The 19,525-nt window shown below is 44.1% G+C and overlaps 2 protein-coding genes and 1 pseudogene across 15 annotated transcripts; 1 reads left to right on the top strand and 2 right to left on the bottom strand.

Moving 5' to 3' along the window:
• The first annotated feature begins 231 nt into the window (after window positions 1–231).
• Window positions 232–7,891, top strand: LOC103641336 (non-specific lipid-transfer protein A). Of its 2 annotated transcripts, none has more exons than XM_008664692.4 (2): window positions 232–739; window positions 7,645–7,891. In XM_008664692.4, the coding sequence occupies exons 1-2, from the start codon at window positions 355–357 to the stop codon at window positions 7,671–7,673; spliced, it is 414 nt and encodes a 137-aa protein (XP_008662914.1). In that variant the 5' UTR covers window positions 232–354; the 3' UTR covers window positions 7,674–7,891. The 2 variants fall into 2 exon arrangements, with proteins under 2 accessions (XP_008662914.1, XP_023156969.1); XM_023301201.2 differs by lacking the exon at window positions 7,645–7,891 and adding an exon at window positions 4,459–4,978.
• On the bottom strand, window positions 827–7,495 carry LOC100502448 (receptor-like serine/threonine-protein kinase pseuodgene; annotated as a pseudogene). The gene is made up of 11 exons (NR_159650.1): window positions 6,671–7,495; window positions 6,341–6,443; window positions 5,324–5,413; window positions 5,025–5,209; window positions 4,427–4,684; window positions 4,218–4,284; window positions 3,490–3,628; window positions 2,699–2,780; window positions 2,487–2,623; window positions 1,796–1,929; window positions 827–1,682 (listed from the first exon to the last, which is right to left on the bottom strand). The product of NR_159650.1 is annotated as a receptor-like serine/threonine-protein kinase pseuodgene (transcript).
• Window positions 7,892–8,139: 248 nt separating the features above from the next.
• LOC100284258 (NOL1/NOP2/sun family protein) lies at window positions 8,140–14,127 on the bottom strand. 12 transcript variants are annotated; one of them, XR_004853046.1, is made up of 11 exons: window positions 13,924–14,102; window positions 13,633–13,826; window positions 13,287–13,431; window positions 12,691–12,781; window positions 11,673–11,870; window positions 11,327–11,562; window positions 10,464–10,595; window positions 10,112–10,179; window positions 9,905–9,966; window positions 8,535–8,751; window positions 8,140–8,456 (listed from the first exon to the last, which is right to left on the bottom strand). XR_004853046.1 is itself a non-coding variant. In NM_001157153.2 (10 exons), the coding sequence occupies exons 2-10, from the start codon at window positions 13,791–13,793 to the stop codon at window positions 8,618–8,620; spliced, it is 1,227 nt and encodes a 408-aa protein (NP_001150625.1). In that variant the 5' UTR covers window positions 13,794–13,855; window positions 13,924–14,088; the 3' UTR covers window positions 8,444–8,617. The 12 variants fall into 12 exon arrangements, 10 of the variants coding, with proteins under 10 accessions (NP_001150625.1, NP_001399716.1, XP_023156910.1 ...); XR_002265456.2 differs by having other exon boundaries at window positions 13,633–13,855; window positions 13,924–14,083; NM_001157153.2 differs by having other exon boundaries at window positions 8,444–8,751; window positions 13,633–13,855; window positions 13,924–14,088.
• Between the last annotated feature and the right edge of the window lie 5,398 nt (window positions 14,128–19,525).

Genomic DNA, 19,525 nt, shown 5'->3' with positions numbered 1-19,525 from the left:
AATGCGATCCCAGCCCAGGTAACGAGGTAGCAGAGAGGTGAGCTAGCTGTAGCTGGCGACGAAGCGAAGCATTAAACGGTTGCAACGGCAGCTAGCCGTGGCGTTCATGCACGGTATGGCCAAAAAAAAGGGACCCTATCCATCTGCCAGTTTTGGCGTACCAATGCATCACTCAAAGCGCTGCCATTACGAGCAACATCAGCACCAACAAGATGCTGAACCGCTTCGCCGACCCAGCAAGCCCTATAAAACCCCAGCGCTCGAGCCGCTCCATGAACGCAGCAGCAACAAGCTAAGATCGAGCTCCAGCAGCAGCAAGTCAAGTTCGGGAGAGAGAGAGACACAGATCGATCGATGGCGATGATGAAGAAGAAGGGCGGCGCCGCAACAACAGCGGTGGCAGCAGTGGCGTTGGTCCTGCTGGCGGCGGCGGCGGTTAGGGCGGACGTGAACTGCGCGGACGTGGACGCAAGCCTGCGCCCCTGCGTCGGCTACGTGACGGGCAAGGAGGCGGCCCCGGCCGCCGAGTGCTGCGCCGGCGTGAAGCGGATCAGGGCCATGCCGTCCGGCCCGGCGGAGCGGCGGCAGGCGTGCGAGTGCGTCAAGCAGGCGGCGGCCAATTACCAGCCGCTCAACGCCGACGCCATCCGCGACCTCCCCGCGCAGTGCGGCGCGCCGCTGCCGTTCCCGCTCACCCTCAACTTCGACTGCACCACGTGCGTATATATATATATACTAGGTAAATGCCCGTACGTTGCTACGGAGTGAACATGTTATGATAAGATACATTGAAATTCAAGAATAATGATTGCAATTTTATATTCGTGTTAGCATCTTTTAAAAGTTAAGAATTTTTACATGCCTTAAAAGCCTTACACATCAAAAAAATCCATCATGTAAAGTAAAATACAATGTTCATCCGTCACTATTGTAATCTGCTACTCGCACTATCCAGCATGTCACTGAGTGCAAAAAATTCTTACACAAGTTTCTAGCTCAAAAGGCATAAGTCTGAGAAATTAGTAGATACAGTTTGCTAACCCAAAATGACATATAATAGTTACAACTGAATCGACACACTACGCCCCAAATTTGATGGGAGTTTCAGTTGAGAGGGATTAACTTCCTCTTGATAAACCAAGACGCTGGTCATCTCCATTGTTGCCCTTAGGGCTTAGTCTCCAAAAAAAAAGTGCATCTAAAAAACATATGAAAAGTGATCTGAAAGCGTTATAGAGTGAGAAATGTTAAGAAATGTTAAATCATGTCCCAAAGAAGTGGAGCGCAAGATTCATTATATAAGTCTACAGCCTTACAACCTTTACTGCATGTAAAAACGAAAAACACAGTTTCACTTGAAAGAAGAACATTTGTAATGGCACCTTAGTTTTATGTCTTCGGACAAAAATGTTAAGCCAATTTACTATCCAATATGGAGTGAACACGAGAATAACTACAAGCTCAGAAAACAGTGTAAAGAACCAACATGCAACAGATAAACAAGGTACATAATTTCTGCTATAGGTAGCTACTGAAGTCAAAAGTTTATCCCTGATACCTGTCATTACATACTCTGGTGCAACATAACCATAGGTGCCAACAACCCGAGTAGATACATGAGTTTTTTCACCCTGATGACCAGCTTTTGCTAAACCGAAATCAGATAGTTTTGCGTTGTACTCCTACAGAAGTAAAATCACCACATGTTCAAAAAAAAGAAGTAAAATCACCACAATTAACAAGGTAGCGTGCATTGTCTAGGCACAATATGAAATAGATTGAACAGATAAAGTACCACATCAAGAAGAACATTCAATGTCTTAAAATCCTTGTAAATAACAGGTTTGGGACCTCCATGGAGGAAGGCTAGTCCTTTCGCGGCACCTAGAGCAATCTTCATCCTGTTGGACCAAGGTAGGGGAAGAGTCCCTTCAAGATTAAACAAAGTAAGATGACAGGATCATAAGAACGAGCAGATAGAAAAATTATGGTCGACAAGATTAGGCACATAAAATAAAATCAACTTTGTGGAAAGCTGGTAATGTCCCTACCCCCCTTCAAAATAATAATGGTTACATGGGTATGACCTAATACCAATATAGAAGTTAGCAATAGAATGAACACCACCATTGGTAGTAGGCATGTATCCTTGCTCACTACAGTACTATTGCAACTTTTTTGTGTGTGCGAAATTCATCTAGTATTTAACTAAGAAGATCTGAACAGGTGTAACTGGAACAGATCAAACTTAATAAGGGCAGGTTAAAATGTTCAGGTCTACATTACCATAATCAAATCAAGTTAGAATGTAATTATCTCTGATGTCACAGAGGATAGAGAACCAAAAAAATCCAAGGTTGCTCAAAAAATGAAAGAAGACTTAGTGAAGAAAAAAACTGGTTAGGCCTAAGTGGGGAAACAAATTATTAATAAAGCCACTAAATCTACTCAACTTAAAGCATTAACTCTGTTAGGTGATTGCTTACTTCTGAAAAGATGATTTTCAAGACTTCCCCGTGCCATGAAATTCATATACAAGTAACCTTTGATCATCCTCAATACAATATCCAATCAGCTTAATAAGGTGTTTATGATGCAACTGTCCCAGAAAGTCAACTTCTGCCTGGAAATGTGATTATTTTTAAAAACCATACCTCCAACACTCCATTCAAAAATAAAAATGACATACAATACTTACCACCCATTCTCTATGACCTTGAAGCGCATCTGGCTTCAAACTTTTGACTGCCACAGTAACCATCTATTTGCCTTGTTATTATCTAACAATGACAGCTTCAGAACTAAACCATTTCAACATAGAAGTTATCTAGGGAAAAATGGTGCAACCTCACAGAAAAATGTGTAGTCTAGCTCAAAGCTGAAAGCACTGATTCTATCAAATTTTTATGGAATCCAGTCTAGTGTTGACAAATCCACTATCCCTTCTCTGAAAACAAGCTGAAACGAAACCAATCGGTTTCCTAAAAAATGTCGCAAACCCAACTACCCCCACCACAAACAAAACAGCCAATCAAAGCCCCGCATCGAAGTTGCCCTCTCGTTCCAAGACGCGTAACACACACCAACCAGCACACGCGGAACTTCAGCACTGCAGGACAGGAGAGGCAAACCTAGGCAGCGCTGGTAGATGGCAAGACCGGACCGAGGAAGTCGAGGCAGATGCAAACAACAGCAAAGTCATCACCGCTACTTCCATCGCATGTGGAAACCCTAGCCCCGCATGCGAGGTCATGGGTCAGCGGCGCGGGCGGAAACAACGACTGGGGGGCAAGGGGTAGAGAATCTGGAGGCATTGAGAGGCTAGGGAAGGCGGGGCTCGTGGGACTGGCGAGGGCGCAGAGGTGAGAAACCGCGTCTTCCTCGGCTAGAGTTTGCTTGCGGGCGAACGGGGGCGGTAGGCAAACTCTGTAATGGTGAAAACATGATAAAGATGGGGCTAAGAAAATAAAAGAAAGGAAAGGAACATACCTGGTATCTTCTTAAGAGTAGTAGAGATATACCATGAAGCCGATAGATACCAGGAACTTCATATAAATCATATTCATCCATCAATGTAAGCCAAATCTAAATAAATGCTTCTATCAATAGGAGAACATGATTTTGCACACTGAAAAGATAAGAATTCTAATATATTCAGTGATAAAAATGAATCATACCTACTGTCCAGAATTTGTGAAGAAAAACAGCACAGAAAACCAACAATTTTATTTCAGGATCAACAACACCATTCACACACTGGGAAATGGGCTAAAACATGAAGCAATTTAAGGTCTTTGGCGTGAATGTGTGCTATAGTCAGGATTTGTTTAATTTTCATTTTACCTCGTCATGCTTCCTAAGTCAATGTCTATACTTCTTTCATTTTAGGGAGACAACTTAAGCAGAAATGATAGTGGATTGGGTTCACAAGGATCCTATTGAAAGCTAGAAAAATATATGGGAAAGCAAAGAATGTGAATGGGTACATCATATTCTCAGTGAACAAGATCAAACAGAAAGACCTTGATATCAATTTTCAGTTGCGGGAGTCAGGGTGCTTTCATTTTTGGTGCTTAGACACCATCACTTAATCAGAACATAATCATCAAATGGATATGGCAAAGATTTTCAGAAGTTCGGAGCGCAAAAAATTAGTTCCAACAAGCAACCCAATATATATAAATATACTCAAATAGAAAAGTTAGGAACATACATACTTTTTCCAATTGGTCAAGTATCTCTAGAACTGTCCGATGGTAAGTTCTCCCAGCCTCAACCTTAAAGCTAAAATAGGAATGATTAGTAAACATGAAATACATGAACTTAGAGGATAAGAAAATGTTTAGGTGCCATTGATTATTATTGTTGTTGCTCCTGTAATAGTACCAAAAGGATCATCTTCATTGGTGAATATAAGAATTCATACCCTTCTTCCATAAGTTGTTCCTTGAACTGCAGGTACTCAGGGACCCTCAGCTCCTCAACAGTGAGCTCGCTGACATTGACCCTCAGCTCCTCAAAATGTGAGCTCACTGACATTTTGCCACAACATCTTACCGACGTGGAGGTCTAGATTTGTCGCCCCTGTCACGCTCCCTGACAGTGCCACTCATCGGACCAGCGATCGAGCAATGCCCTTCCGCCTTGCTGTTTTCCTGTCCGGTTGCCGACGAGCCTCCAAACCCTATTGTATAAGTACTTATGGAATTACAGGAACATTTTTTATGGTGCAACCCCATCACTTCCATCAGCACAACACTTCTACAAAGATGAGTTGAGCCTCTAGTCCCTAAAAACTCTAGGAGCTATTTTTTTGGTCGCAGAGAGGGTCCAGTGCGAGTGTTTTCAGTAAGGTCGGTTCATTGTTTACATGTATATTAGATGATTAACTTTGGTGTTTTGCTTCAACTTTATCTTATCTCCTAGGTAAGGTGGAGAAGTTGCTTTGTATGGGATTGTTTCTCATTTTATCTCTCTACTCTATAAGGATACACACATGTCCAGCGTGTTCAAAAAAAACATACCAGACATGACACGAAGATCTCAAGCTTCGACAGTGACATAATCTGGAATTCTGGATTAGGCAGCACCATTGGAAGTCCCTTTTCTAGGCCAAGCATTAGAACCTGCTCAAGCTTCTCGAGACTTTTGGGAAGAGGATTGCTAGAAGGTGAACCAAAGACTTCAGTACCATGGGCTAATATAAACTCTGCATCATCAACATTGTTCACAACTTGCAAACCAAGTTCTATAGTATGAAAAAATGAAAAACCGATTACACTAAATCCATTCTGATGCTAAGCAGAAGTGACAGGAAACAAACCTCGAGAGAAACTACCAACATACATGCCAGAATGGTCGGGTACGACTTCTTCCCATCATGAAGAACACCAAACAGGTCCAACAACCAATCCTGCGAGAGTGCGAGACATATTCAGCTGTAGCCAAATGAGAGTGTGGCAGCAGCAGATGGCAAGGATAGGTTCTAATTTCCACAGCGATAAGGCCTAGAATTGAAATTTTCTATTTAAGGGTGTTTGATAAAAAATAAAAAAGATCATATAAGAGAATAACTACATCTGCTACAATCATTGCATCATCTTCACCGACTCTTTGCCCTTTCAACTCAAGGAAACGCCAAGCAAAAACTCATACTGGTGGTGGATCGAATCCACTTATCTTGAAAAGGATGGGGATACAATGCATCTTGTGTTGATATAGTAATGAAACTGTTGCCTTATAGTAGACAATTCGGTGGACCTACATAACAAAGGAGACTTGACGGGTGGCCTCAGGCCTCTCAGCTAAAGACTGGGTTAGTTGCGGCCAAACCAAATCAGCTAGACTAACTGTCTAATAAAGGACTTTTACTACTGTTCTGTTTGAAAAAAAACTTAATATTCTAGAATTCAACCATTCAAATTTTCAACCAAAACATATCTTAGACGCATATTCCCATGTGCCAGAACAAAATCAGTTGAGTGATCTGGTAGCCTCAGTAAACAAGTTAATAGATTGATCTTTGAAGAAAGTATTTACCGAGTAGAGATAAAGACTCTTGACCGAGAACATATCCATGACCCTGATCTGAATATGTTGAATTGTTCTACTAAAAACGTGATAACTCAAATTTGATTAGCTCTGAGAAGTGAAGCTTTTGGAATATATTCTATAAAACATATGGTCCCAGATGCCGGTCCACAGTAACACACAGACGAGATCTCCAGTTCTCCACACAAACACCATCGTAGTCCATTGCTCATGGCACCGACACAACAAACAAGCAATTCATCTTGACAAGGCATGGAAGCACGCTTGAGATGGAGAGGATCTGACTCACTATAGGGTGTCAGGCGGTCCGATGATGGTGACCTGCCACTCGAAGACATTGCTGTCGTCGACCAGCCCAGCAGAGAACCCATCCACCGGGTGCTTCGAGAGATCTGCGCCAACCACCATACCGCAAACGAACCAGGTCAATCAGCCAAACAATCCGCAAGTATTACTAATCTCACACTCAGATTTCCATTCAATGGCCAGTCAATCCATGATAGTAGACATTTACTTGTAACCTTATTAACAAATCTAATAAAAATGGTAATCTAAATAAACTGTAAACTGTGAGATGATTCCTTAATTCATCGTTCAGCAAAACATCAGATGTATAGACCTTTATTCAGAAGACGCGTCGTAGGCAGTCGTGGACTGAGAGGTGGGCGAGCCTTCTCGTCGGCGTGGAGGTGCGTGATGGAGGCGGCTGTGGACGGAGAGGTGGGCGAGTCGGGGGGATCTCGCGGGCGGAGACGACGGTCAGGAGGTCGCGCGACCGCCAACGACGAGGAGGTGAGGATCGCAGAGCGACATCCCTGGAATGTCAGTCGTCGGGGCTCGGGAGAGGGGGATGGGGCATTGTCCCGGCTTCCATCTGAAGATGCCGCACGGATTGGGGGCGGAGCAGCATTTGGAGCGAGGATTAGACGTGCTCCGAGATCAGGAAGATGCCACCAGTCGCGCCTTCCATCTAAAGAAGGTGTGGTGGCGAGGAAGGAAGGTGGCGTTGTTGACGGCGTGGTGGCTAGGTTTAGGGTTGGGCACAACATGGTGTCAGGGGCTAGGGCGGGAGCCCGTCGGAGCTCAGGAGAGCGAGCGCGGGGCCGAGGATACGGGGGCCGGCATCTGGGAATCGCGGCGGCATCAGGGCCGAGGATACGGGGGCCAGCATCTGGGAGTCTCGGGAGAGCGAGGGGAGTCGCGGTGGAGGAGACGGGGGCCGGCATTTGGGAGCTTGGGCGGGCATCGCGGGGAGGAGGCTGCGCGCGCGGTGTCGCGGGGGCAGAGGAGGCGGGGGTAGGCGCGAGCATCACGGGGACGAAGGCGCAGGCATCGCGGGGGAGGGCGCAGCGTCGCGAGGGCGGAGGAGGCGGGGGCAGAGGCACGGCCATCGCGGCGGCGGAGGCGAAGGCACGCGCGGGTGTCGCGGCTGCAGAGGCAGAACCATGCGCCGAGAGGGTGTGTGGACGCCTACACTACTAACATAAGTAGTAGTAGAGATATATCATCCTAATAACTCCACCGTAGCATATATATATCATGTATATTACACTGACCAATAATGCTATTTTCCGTTTTGGTTTTCTGACGCAGAATTCCATGAACGCATGCAAAGGAGCTAATAATAGCCATCCTGAAGATGGAGAAAATAAAGAGAGGGGAAAAAAGCAAGTGTGCAAATAAGACATGTTCACACTCCAAATGAACTAACTAGCTACATGCTCTTGTAAAAGTCCCTTGCTTGCAAGAGTGAACTTGCTACGCTGTAAACGCCCCTAATAATAATAATATTTACACTAAGATAATAAGAATAATAATAAAGGACTCCTTGTTATACGTACGCAAGCTGTTTCTTCTTTTTATCCAAGTGAACTTGTTGCTCTATTTCCGATAAGGAATAAGCCCCAGCAGGGTCCCACCACCTATATTGTTCACATAGGAAGAAGAATGAAGAAAGACTGAAAGAGCACGCGTGGAAGGCATCCGGCCGGCACTAATTTTCAAAATGAAGTTTCCAAAAGAAGTCCAATACACAAGGCCACGGTTTTGGTGCAAGTTTTGTTTGTATTTAATAAGCTACCACATAAATGTTTTTAACGATATATAGCATATTTGCATGACAACCAGGTTTGGGATCGAGCAAAATGCCTAACGAGTGAAGAAGTATATATTGGATATATATCTACAAGAGAATAATGGAGATATTCAAAGCTATACTAATTTCCAGAGAATCGAGTTGATGAGTCATAATTTGAATCATGGGAGAGAGAACATCGTTTAGGAGGACAAAGAACACCAATCTCTTTGAACTGATTTGGTTTCATGCCGATAACATCAGCCATTTGAGTACCTGGTTTGCTATCGTTTGGGTATTTGACTGACCAATCCAACTGCAAGAACAGAAACTTTTGTCTCGCCAAAGTTAGAAGCATACATTAAATGAGAATTTATCACAAAAAAAAGCAGGGGAATTGGGAACCAACTTGTAATTTAGTTGCTGACAGGAAAACCCAGTTTTACATGTGAGAGGACATGAATGGTCCAGGAAGATAGACCAGAAAATGCTTTAAGTCGGTAGTTTACAGAACTTGGCAACAAAAAGACCACTGGTTTGTGAAACTGCAGGATCGAATCGCAGTGTTTTGGGGATGCCGCCACTTCTGCAGGGCCAATTGTCGGCCAAATTGATCTTCTGCAAATCTGGAAGTTTAAAACATGATACCAAGGGATAATTTTCATGATCTGGGCATCAGCATAACTGGAAAAACAAGCAACATATAATGGAAGGCTATCAAGGAAGTTTGGTATCAACTTGAATGAACTAAAAACAAATAACATGGATAAAGACAGCAATTCCATACTCCAACCGAAAATTACTCGAACCTTATTTTGCACTTTCTAGAGAAGATGTGGTCATTTTGAGATAAACAATCAGTGAAATATCAATAGTTTCAAAACAACAAAGTTTGCGCTTTTAGAGTCGTTCATAATTAAAAAAACATATTATCTAACTTTTCTTTTTTTATATATATGTGCACTTAATTATGTCTTACTGTCTTAGGCTCTCCGCATATTGGTTGATACTAAACTCGGGCGGAGAGGGAAAGACCGTCATCCCGGTATTATATTAAGAAAAGACCGAAACATGATTCCGGCCGAGAAAATCTCCAAACCTTGGCCTCCCATTACTAACGGACCGTCACCACCCACTCTGCAACGGCCTAGCCAGAGGAGGGTGTGCAGGACGTAACCTGGGAGCGGGCGGGACACCGCGAGGAGATTTTTTTAACCAAGCCAGAAATTCGCCCCCGAGGGGGACCGAACCCGGAACCTGAAGGTGCTATTCGGAAGTCTTAACCATTACGCCAGAGGCCCTCTCTCTATTGGTTGACACGATAGAGTTTAATGTCACTTTGTTTTATTAGTTAACACTTCTCTAATGTTGCCTACACTGAACATTGTCCCCTACATCAGTCATCCTATAGATCACTGTTAAAAAGATCCAGCACGTTGAGACTAGACCAAAACATTATTTAAGATGCCTTGCTAAAAGGCCAGGACGAATTCAGGAAGAGTCTTGTCAAGACAAGTCAAGTTAAGTTCTGGACACAACCGGTCAACTATATAGGTCCAGCCCACTGGGCTAGCTACAAGAAGACCAGGCCAAGAAAAGTTGGGATGCTGGTCACATATTAATCTGAGGTCGGCTGATTTAAACATTTTTACAAGAATAAGGAATATCATTTAGGAAAGTTACAATAGCTAGGATACACAATCTAAATGAGAAAATGAGCCCCTACTCTTCAAACTAAATAGAACAAAATCACTGAACTATGAGTAACATGGTTTGTACCTGCAGAAGGGTGTGTTGAAAGGAATTGTTGAACCACGCATTCATTCTGTGCAACTGTCAAGCTATTTGAAAACAAAATCAGTAGGTATTACACAATATGGCATGACAATGGCACAGGAGTGGGTATGAATTTTGGTGAGTCAGAAATATATAAGGTTCCAAGTTTGTACTCCAATAAAGCCAAATTCCCAGAAAAATATTACTCACCTGCAAGTACTATATACAAGTGATCCACCGGTTTTCAACAATTTAAAACCATTTGTGAGGAGATGTAACTGCATAACAAATGAAGTTTACAAAACCATCTGTTGAGAATATACAGCATAAATCTCACAAGTAGCGGAACAGAAACTTCAGCGCAAGGACATATTAATAGATACCCCTTCGGTCCTTCTGTTCCAAAATGTAAGTCGTTTTAGCTAGTCTGGGTACATAGCCTTTGCTATGCACCTAGATATACACTATGTCTATCTAGATTCTAGAAAAGCCAAAAGACTTACAATTTGGAGGAAGTACCTAACTGGATAAAATATAGATACTGCCTGAATGAAAGAGGTACCTGAAGCTGAAGAAGGTTCTCAGTTCTTTCAGCATCAAGTACGCGGCGATCTAGACTTTTCCATCCCCAGAATTCAAATTTTTGAATATGTTTTATGGATCCATCATGAGTACACTCCGCATCCACTAGGACCTGCATATGTTTCATTCAAATGAACTAATAAAGTGAGAAGCATGTGCATGCTGCTTGCTACAGGTTGTTACAATAAAATTTATTAGTCATCACTAAAGATATTTGCACCACAGCAGATGAAGATAATAACTTAGGCTTTGTTTGGGTACTCTAGTATTGACCACAATCCACATGTGACGAGGTGGATTAGGGTGTAAATTAGTTTAAGTTAAACCCCAATCCACGTCAATACATGTGGATTGGAGTCAATACTAGAGTTACCCAAACTAGGCCTTAAGTGTTACCATTTACCAAACCAGTGAACCACAACTGCTCTTCAATTCAAATAATCCTAAGCACATTTAACCAAGAAAAGGGAGCTAATATGCTATAGTCCAAGCAAAAGATGCTAATAATATGTGAAAGGGCCTCTAGCTGAGTTGGTTAGGTGGTCTAAGTAGCACTCCTAGTCCTCAGGTCCTGGGTTTGACTCTCCGTGGGAGCGAATTTCAGGCTGTGGTTAAAAAAATCCTCTCGTCTGTCCCACGCCAAAGCACAGACCTAAGGCTCGGCCCCGGTCGCGGTCGTTCTCACATGGGCTTCAATGCCGCTGTGTATGTGTGGGGCAGGGGTTCGGTGGTTTGCTCGACCTGTGTGAGAAGGTCTTTTTCTTAATACAATATTCGGGGGCTATCTTATCCCCGCACGTCAAGTAAAAGATGCTAATATGCTATGAGATTATAAAGGGATACCTTGTCATAGCCAGATGTACAAGCTTCATCATCAACTGATGGACAAAAGACATCAGATTTACACTGTCCAACTAATCCTGAATGTTTACCATAGTATATCAGTTCAGGTTCTGAAGCTGCCAGTAGGTGCTGTTGACCATTTGCATTTGCTTTCCTAGTCTTCTGCCGATCCTTCCATGATCTCCTTGAAGTCCATTCTGGGAATATGCTTCCATTTTCTTCAACGCCAATTGACCCTGTGACAGACAGCAAGCAGATGTATGTATCAACTCAAAAAAATGCCATTTCCTTTCCTGTTTTCAGAAACAAGGAAAGAAAGGGAAGGAGTTCCTCAAAACCAAAATACCTTCCATTCTTTGCATCCTGGAGTTCACAGGTAAAAGGGAAAACAAAGTTCCATCAGCAACAAAGAGCCGAGTACGGTCACCAAGAGAATACTTCTGCAACATTGTACGACAGGCCGCAAGGCGGTGCTTTGCAACATCAACACCAGTCAGAGAACCAGTGGTTCCAAGCGTATCTGCGAGCATGCAAAGCTTTGCACCTTGCATACCAATATATCATATATCAGCATTGTCAGCATAGTGAATAACATAAATATCACAAAAAGGAAAAACCTAACAGAAGCTACAAGACTGATAGCAAGATGCTCCATTATTTTAAGAAAACAATTGTACATGTTTAAATTGAAGATGTAATAGTTCAAAGAAAACAGGAATGCATCTGGGTGTCACTAGATATGGAAAATCATACGCCAGCAGTCTTTAGAAATGTAATAGATGATTCTATAACAATAATATAATAGACAAAAAGATTTTAGAAAGACTACATAGCTGCAGCCTCAAGTTTCACAGGTACCATCCACTTCTCAGAGTGAAGTTTAGAAATACATGAAGGATGCAACAGGTATTACTGGAGAAAACACAAAACTGCATGTTACAGCCTATCGTTTAATAAGGATAGCTGAAACTACAGGTAGTTCATACAAATGGAACATTTGGCTTTTTTCTTTGGTTCTTCTCTTTCTCCTTTTGCTCTTTGCTCTTTGTACAGTTCGTTTATTTTGATTTAATATAATTTGTTGCTGTAGGGATTTCCCCTATAGCCTTTTCCGATCAAAAAAATAGAACATGTGGCCCAATAGATAAAACAGGATGTCAGGATCAAATGTTCCCTAACCAAAGATCAATCACCCTGGAACTGACTTCATGCTCTTATGGTAATGGTAATGCATTAAAGTTGTTCTTTTACACTGTGGCACCCATGCAGTTCATTAAACAAGCACATCACATTTGTCATTATTGTATCCATTTAACACTAAGAAAACAATGCTCCAATAAAAAAATATTGATATGATAATTTACCTGGGGCAGCACAGAGGTCAAGAACATGATTTCCTGGTCGAACATCAAGTGCTAATATAGCAGCTCCAGAAGCGGCATCAATTCCATAGATCTGCAATTCATTTAAAATATCTTCAGCTGAAGCAAATGGAAAAAAAGAAAAAACATGATAACATAGTAGGTTTGCCATGGGGAATTCCAGCTTCCGCCACAAATTGCAGTAGCGAGTATTTGTTGAGCATTCAGCATAAGTTGTACTCACACCCCATTGTTACGAATTGAACATCTCATTTACTGATATAGTTATGTTTGACTGCATCTCGCCTCTTCAAATATTTATACTTTTTAAAGGAAATGGAATGCAAGTGCCATTTAGGGCAAATTTATAAGAATTTGGTTGTGTGCGCGCAGATGCCGGAACTATTCCTTTTTCTAAAAAATATAGGGTATATTTACAGACAAAGGCATCTTGGAAAAGTTTTGCATATGCGCCATGAGACAGCACATGCCATCAATTTATACTAGCTGCCACAGTCGTTTAAAGATAGGACATTAAAAAATGCATCATGCTGGCGTTAAACAGGACAACGGAACAATCAAATGTGAATTCCTCTTACCTTCCCTTGCTGATAAGCCTTGGAGCCAGCAATCTGAATTTCCGGCGGAATCGCATAGAACCCAGGCAGCCATAAAACCTTGTCAAGGGCACACTTCAACTCGGCTTCAATCTCTGCGATCTTGGACTCCATGCCTGGTTTTAGCCTTGGATTAAGAAAAACTAAATTAAGCTCCCTGTTTAACATACTTAGAAAAGGAATTAGAATAGCAACAAACAAACAAACAAGCATAAATGCAAAATACAAGACAAATATGCAACAAAGAGGCCCTCAACCTCAACCAGTGTAAAGGCGCAATACAGCAAGCACGAGTGGGGGGGGGGGGGGGGGGGGGGGGGGCGGTCACCTTATGTAGCGCGGGATGGTGGCTGCCATTGAGTACACCGCAGGGTCCAGGCCGTTCTCGCTGAGGAACTCGAGGAAGGCGGCCGGCAGCGGCAGGGAAGCCGTCCGCCGCTCTCCTCCGCGGTCGGGAACGGAACCTTCTGGGCAATCCGGCTCTTCCATTCTCTCCGGATCGATTTCCCCGAGAAGAAGGAACTGCGCAACAACTTGAAAACTTGAGAATCCTGCAGAAACGCAAACAACTTCAAAACGGAAACCGAGCTCATCTCGAATGACGTGTGCGCGAACGGACCTGGAGCTTAGAGGATGGGAGGCGCCTCGGTGCCCAAGGCTCGCCGCAGAGCAAGCCGTGGCACTGTGGCAGCCGTTTGTTCTCTGCGACTCTGCCGGAGTGCCAGGCCCCAAGGCAGCTCGCCGTCGCCGCTGGCCGGGACGGTCGGATCCGTCATTATTTTACATTTTTACTTGTGTATTCTATTAAATAAAAAAGAATAGTAATTCTTTTAGTAAAAAAATATTCTCTACTATACTTAAAGGTTTCAACATTCGTCTTATGTCATATTTTTTTAAAAAAAACACTACATTTTTTCTAAATCAACTCGACGTAAAATGTTAAATAGCGATACAGAAGGTGGGGTTTAAACCTACACCCTAATAAAAGAAGTGTTTTATAACATTGAATATAAATTGTACACTAGTGAAAGCATCTAGACCCCTGGTTGGTTTTAGTGATTAATGACAACGTAATGTTATATGTGACTAACGTGTGTTTTGCAGAGACAAATGGTAAGTTAGGTCGCATTACAGGTAGAAGTACTACAACGGTGAAAACAATCCCGGAGATAAGAACTCGAAGCGACGGCTAAAACGACGAAACAAAAGGTGAAGGACTACGGAGTCCTAGTGTCAAGGAGATGTGGACACTCGTGATTTAGTTAGGTCTTTTATTCTCTTTTAGTCGTACTATAAAGAGGGGTTGTCGATGAGTAGTTTGACCAAGAGAGTTCTAGTGTAGTGTTGGTGCACAATCACACTCACATACAGTGCTAGGTGTCACTCTAGAACTCACTCACAAGTTAGAACGAAAACCGATTTGAAAATCAGCTAAAAAACAAGAGGTAGGGTTTCTGGCCCTGGGGCACCGGACTGTCCGGTGCACCATCTGCCAGGTGGGCCAGGCCAGCCCAGGGGAAGGTATCCACGTGCAGCAAAACCCGAGCGCGACTGGTTCAGAAATGAATTATAGTGGCGCACCGGACAGTGCACCGGACTGTCCGGTGTGCACCGGACAGTGACTGTTCACTGTCCGGTGTGCCATGACTTCAACGGCTAACTGTCAGAACTAGCCGTTGGAAACGACCGTTGGCGCACCGGTGGCGCACCGGACTGTCCGGTGCGCCCGTGCGCAGTGAAATGCCTGTAACGGCTAGTTGGTGGGTGAAGGCTATTTATACCCCCTCCACCCACCATATTCAATGTCTTGCACCCCACATTTATTCCAGCACATTGCTAGAGCATTGCAAGCACCAAAAGCCTAGTGAGGAGATTAGAGAATCTTAATCCCACATTTGTTCCTCATTAGCGCTAGCGAGAGCCACCTAGAGCACACACCACTTGCATTAGACTTCTCTTGGTCAAGCGAAAGTCTACGGCTTGTTACTCTTGGTGATCGGCATCACCTAGATGGCTTGGTGGCATTGGGAGCTCGGTGATCACCGTGAAGATCTTGTTGGTGACCCGACTCAAGTTTGTAAGCGGTCTCGAGGGATCCACCGCGCCGGAGTGGCAAAGGATCATCTCGTAGTGAGCACTTGGTTCTTGCGAGGACCAAGGGGGAGCGATACCCTTGCGCGGGTGCTCCAACGAGGACTAGTGGAGAGTGCCGACTCTTCGATACCTCAGGAAAAATTGGAGGAGTCTTCTAAACCTTGCTTTACATTCCGCACTTAATTCAAACACTTTACATTATGTATTTGTTTAGCAAGTATTTGAAGTATTGTCTTAGCATTATTGTATTTCTAGTATTATTATCTTAGTGCTAGTTGTTGGGGTGAAGTTGGGCTCTTGCTTAGCTTTTAATTAGTGTTGATTTTTAGAAAAGCCCAATTCACCCCCTCTTGGGCATCGTGATCCTTTCAATTGGCATCAGAGCCTTGTTGCTCTTAGATTAGCTTAACCGCTAAGAGTTACGATGTCCGGTGGGGATGGACCTCCTCCCGTTTTTGATGGTGACGATTTTCCTTATTGGAAAATTCGTATGGAAGCATATTTAGAGGCTATAGACATTGGTGTCTATAAAGCCACCACACAAGGATTTCCCGAACCTAGAGATCGCACAAATCTTGTAGGTGATGAGTTTAATTATGAGAAATAGAATGCTAAGGCCAAAAGCACCCTTTTTAGAGGCCTTTGCAAAGATGTGTTCAATAGAGTAAGAAATCATAAAAATGCTCATGATTTGTGGATGGACATTTGTGCTCTACATGAAGGAACTAGAAGTGAGTGTGAGGAGAGATATCACATAGCCATGAGAAAGTTAAATTCTTTTGAAATGCTTGCTAATGAAAATGCCAATGCCATGTACTCACGTCTCAATATTCTTGTAGAGGAAGTTAATGGATTGGGGCTTACTGAAAGGGAATTAGGCTTACACCTAGTTCCTAAATAATTTTGGTGGTTGAATTGCCCAACACAAATCTTTGGACTAACTAGTTTGCTCTAGTGTATAAGTTATACAGGTGCTAAAGGTTCACACTTAGCCAATAAAAAGACCAAGGGTTGGGTTCAACAAAAGAGCAAAGAGGTAACCGAAGGCACCTCTGGTCTGGCACACCGGACTGTCCGGTGCACCACCGGACATGTCCGGTGCACCAGAGGACTCCAACTCGAACTCGCCACCTTCGGGAATTTCCAGAGACCACTCCGCTATAATTCACCGGACTGTCCGGTGTATACCGGACAGTGTCCGGTGCTCCAAGGGAGGTCGTCCTCAGGAACTCGCCAGCCTCGGGTTTTCACTCCAGCCGCTCCGCTATAATTCACCGGACTGTCCGGTGTGCACCGGACTGTCCGGTGCATCTGCGGGGCAACGACTACTTCAGGCGCCAACGGCTACCTGCGGCGCATTTATTGCGCGCCAGCGCGCGCAGAGATCAGGCACGCCCATGCTGGCGCACCGGACACTCTACAGTACATGTCCGGTGCGCCACCGGACATCAAGGCGGACCCAGAAGTCAGAACTCCAACGCTCGATTTCCAACGGCACTGGTGACGTGGCGGGGGCACCGGACTGTCCGGTGTGCACCGGACTGTCCGGTGCGCCATCGAACAGACTGCCCAGCCAACGGTCAAGTTTGGTGGTTGGGGCTATAAATACCCCAACCACCCCACCATTCATGGCATCCAAGTTCTCTACTTCCCAACTACTACAAGAGCTCTAGCATTCAATTCTAGACACACCAAAGAGATCAAATCCTCTCCATATTCCACACAACGCCCTAGTGACTAGAGAGAGAGATTTGCTTGTGTTCTTTCGAGCTCTTGCGCTTGGATTGCTTCCTTCTTTCTTGATTCCTTTTTTGTGATCAAACACTCACTTGTAATTGAGGCAATAGGCACCAATTGTGTGGTGGCCCTTGCGGGAAGTTTGATTCCCAAGTGATTTGAGAAGAGAAGCTCACTCGGTCCAAGGGACCGATTGAGAGAGGGAAGGGTTGAAAGAGACCCGGCCTTTGTGGCCTCCTCAACGGGGAGTAGGTTTGCAAAAACCGAACCTCGGTAAAACAAATCCGCGTGTCACACTCTTCATTTGCTTGCGATTTGTTTTGCTCCCTCTCTCGCGGACTCGTTTATATTTCTAACGCTAACCCGGCTTGTAGTTGTGTTTATATTTGTCAATTTCAGTTTCACCCTATTCACCCCCCTCTAGGCGACTTTCAATTGGTATCGGAGCCCGGTGCTTCATTAGAGCCTAACCGCTCGAAGTGATGTCGGGAGATCACGCCAAGAAGGAGATGGAGACCGGCGAAAAGCCCACTACAAGCCACGGGAGCACTTCATCGGAAGAGTCTCGCACCAAGAGGAAGGAGAAGAAGAAGATCTCCTCCAACAAAGGGAAGGAGAAGAAATCTTCTTCTCACCACAAAGAGAAGAAGGAAAAATCTTCTTCCCACAAGCCGCGTCGGAGTGGGGACAAGCAAAAGAGGATGAGGAAGGTGGTCTACTACGAGACCGACACTTCATCAACATCAACCTCCGACTCCGATGCACCCTCCGTAACTTCTAAACGTCAAGAGCGTAAGAAGTTTAGTAAGATCCCCCTACACTATCCTCGCATTTCTAAACATGCACCTTTACTTTCCGTCCCATTAGGCAAACCACCAACTTTTGATGGTGAAGATTATGCTAGGTGGAGTGATTTAATGCGATTTCATCTAACCTCACTCCACAAAAGTATATGGGATGTTGTTGAGTTTGGTGCACAGGTACCATCCGTAGGGGACAAGAATTATGATGAGGATGAGGTGGCCCAAATCGAGCACTTCAACTCTCAAGCGACAACAATACTCCTCGCCTCTTTAAGTAGAGAGGAGTATAACAAAGTTCAAGGGTTGAAGAGTGCAAAGGAGGTTTGGGATGTGCTCAAAACCGCGCACGAGGGAGATGAGCTCACAAAGATCACCAAGCGGGAAACGATCGAGGGGGAGCTCGGTCGGTTCCGACTTCGCAAAGGGGAAGAGCCACAACACATGTACAACCGGCTCAAGACTTTGGTGAACCAAGTGCGCAACCTCGGGAGCGTCAAGTGGGACGACCACGAAATGGTTAAGGTTATTCTAAGATCTCTCATTTTCCTTAACCCCACTCAAGTTCAATTAATTCGTGGTAATCCTAGATATACTAAAATGACCCCCGAGGAAGTAATCGGGCATTTTGTAAGTTTTGAGTGCATGATCGAAGGCTCAAGGAAGATCAACGAGCTTGATGATCCATCTACATCAGAAGCTCAACCCGTCGCATTCAAGGCGACGGAAGAAAAGAAGGAGGAGTCTACACCAAGTAGACAACCAATCGACGCCTCCAAGCTTGACAATGAGGAGATGGCGCTCGTCATCAAGAGCTTCCGCCAAATCCTCAAACAAAGGAGGGGGAAAGACTACAAGTCCCGCTCCAAGAAGGTTTGCTACAAATGCGGTAAGCCCGGTCATTTTATTGCTAAATGTCCTATATCAAGTGACAGTGACCGAGGCGACGACAAGAAGGGGAGAAGAAAGGAGAAAAAGAAGTACTGCAAGAAGAAGGGCGGTGATGCCCATGTTTGTCGGGAGTGGGATTCCGACGAAAGCTCAAGCGACTCCTCCGACGACGAGGACGCCGCCAACATCGCCGTCACCAAGGGACTTCTCTTCCCCAACGTCGGCCACAAGTGCCTCATGGCAAAGGACGGCAAACGAAAGAAGGTTAAATCTAACTCCTCCACTAAATATGAGTCTTCTAGTGATGATAATAATAGTGATGAGGAGGATAATTTACGTGTTCTCTTTGCCAATCTTAACATGGAGCAAAAAGAAAAATTAAATGAATTGATTAGTGCTATTCATGAAAAGGATGACCTTTTGGACTCCCAAGAGGATTGTCTAATTAAAGAAAACAAGAAACATGTTAAGGTTAAAAAGGCTTATGCTCTAGAAGTAGAAAAATGTGAAAAATTATCTAGTGAGCTAAGCACTTGCCGTGAGATGATTGACAACCTTAGGAATGAAAATGCTAGTTTAAATGCTAAGGTTGATTCTCATGTTTGCATTGTTTCAACTTCCAATCCTAAAGATAATAATGATGATTTGCTTGCTAAGATTGAAGAATTGAATGTTTCTCTTGCTAGCCTTAGAGTAGAA

This window comes from Zea mays, chromosome 10 (genome assembly GCF_902167145.1).
Source record: "Zea mays cultivar B73 chromosome 10, Zm-B73-REFERENCE-NAM-5.0, whole genome shotgun sequence".
Taxonomy (NCBI): Eukaryota; Viridiplantae; Streptophyta; class Magnoliopsida; order Poales; family Poaceae; genus Zea; species Zea mays.
This window is presented reverse-complemented; position numbering and strand designations above follow the sequence as displayed.

Excerpts from the sequence above, each read along its gene's own strand:
- LOC103641336 (XM_023301201.2), top strand. The coding sequence starts at position 355 with ATGGCGATGATGAAGAAGAAGGGCGGCGCCGCAACAACAGCGGTGGCA. Across the intron at positions 740-4,458 it reads CGTATATATATATATACTAG|GTACTCAGGGACCCTCAGCT; the intron begins GTAAATGCCCGT and ends CTTGAACTGCAG.
- LOC100284258 (XM_023301142.2), bottom strand. The coding sequence starts at position 13,793 with ATGGAAGAGCCGGATTGCCCAGAAGGTTCCGTTCCCGACCGCGGAGGA. Across the intron at positions 11,871-12,690 it reads TGACCTCTGTGCTGCCCCAG|GTGCAAAGCTTTGCATGCTC; the intron begins GTAAATTATCAT and ends TTGGTATGCAAG. Across the intron at positions 11,563-11,672 it reads CAGGATGCAAAGAATGGAAG|GGTCAATTGGCGTTGAAGAA; the intron begins GTATTTTGGTTT and ends TGTCTGTCACAG.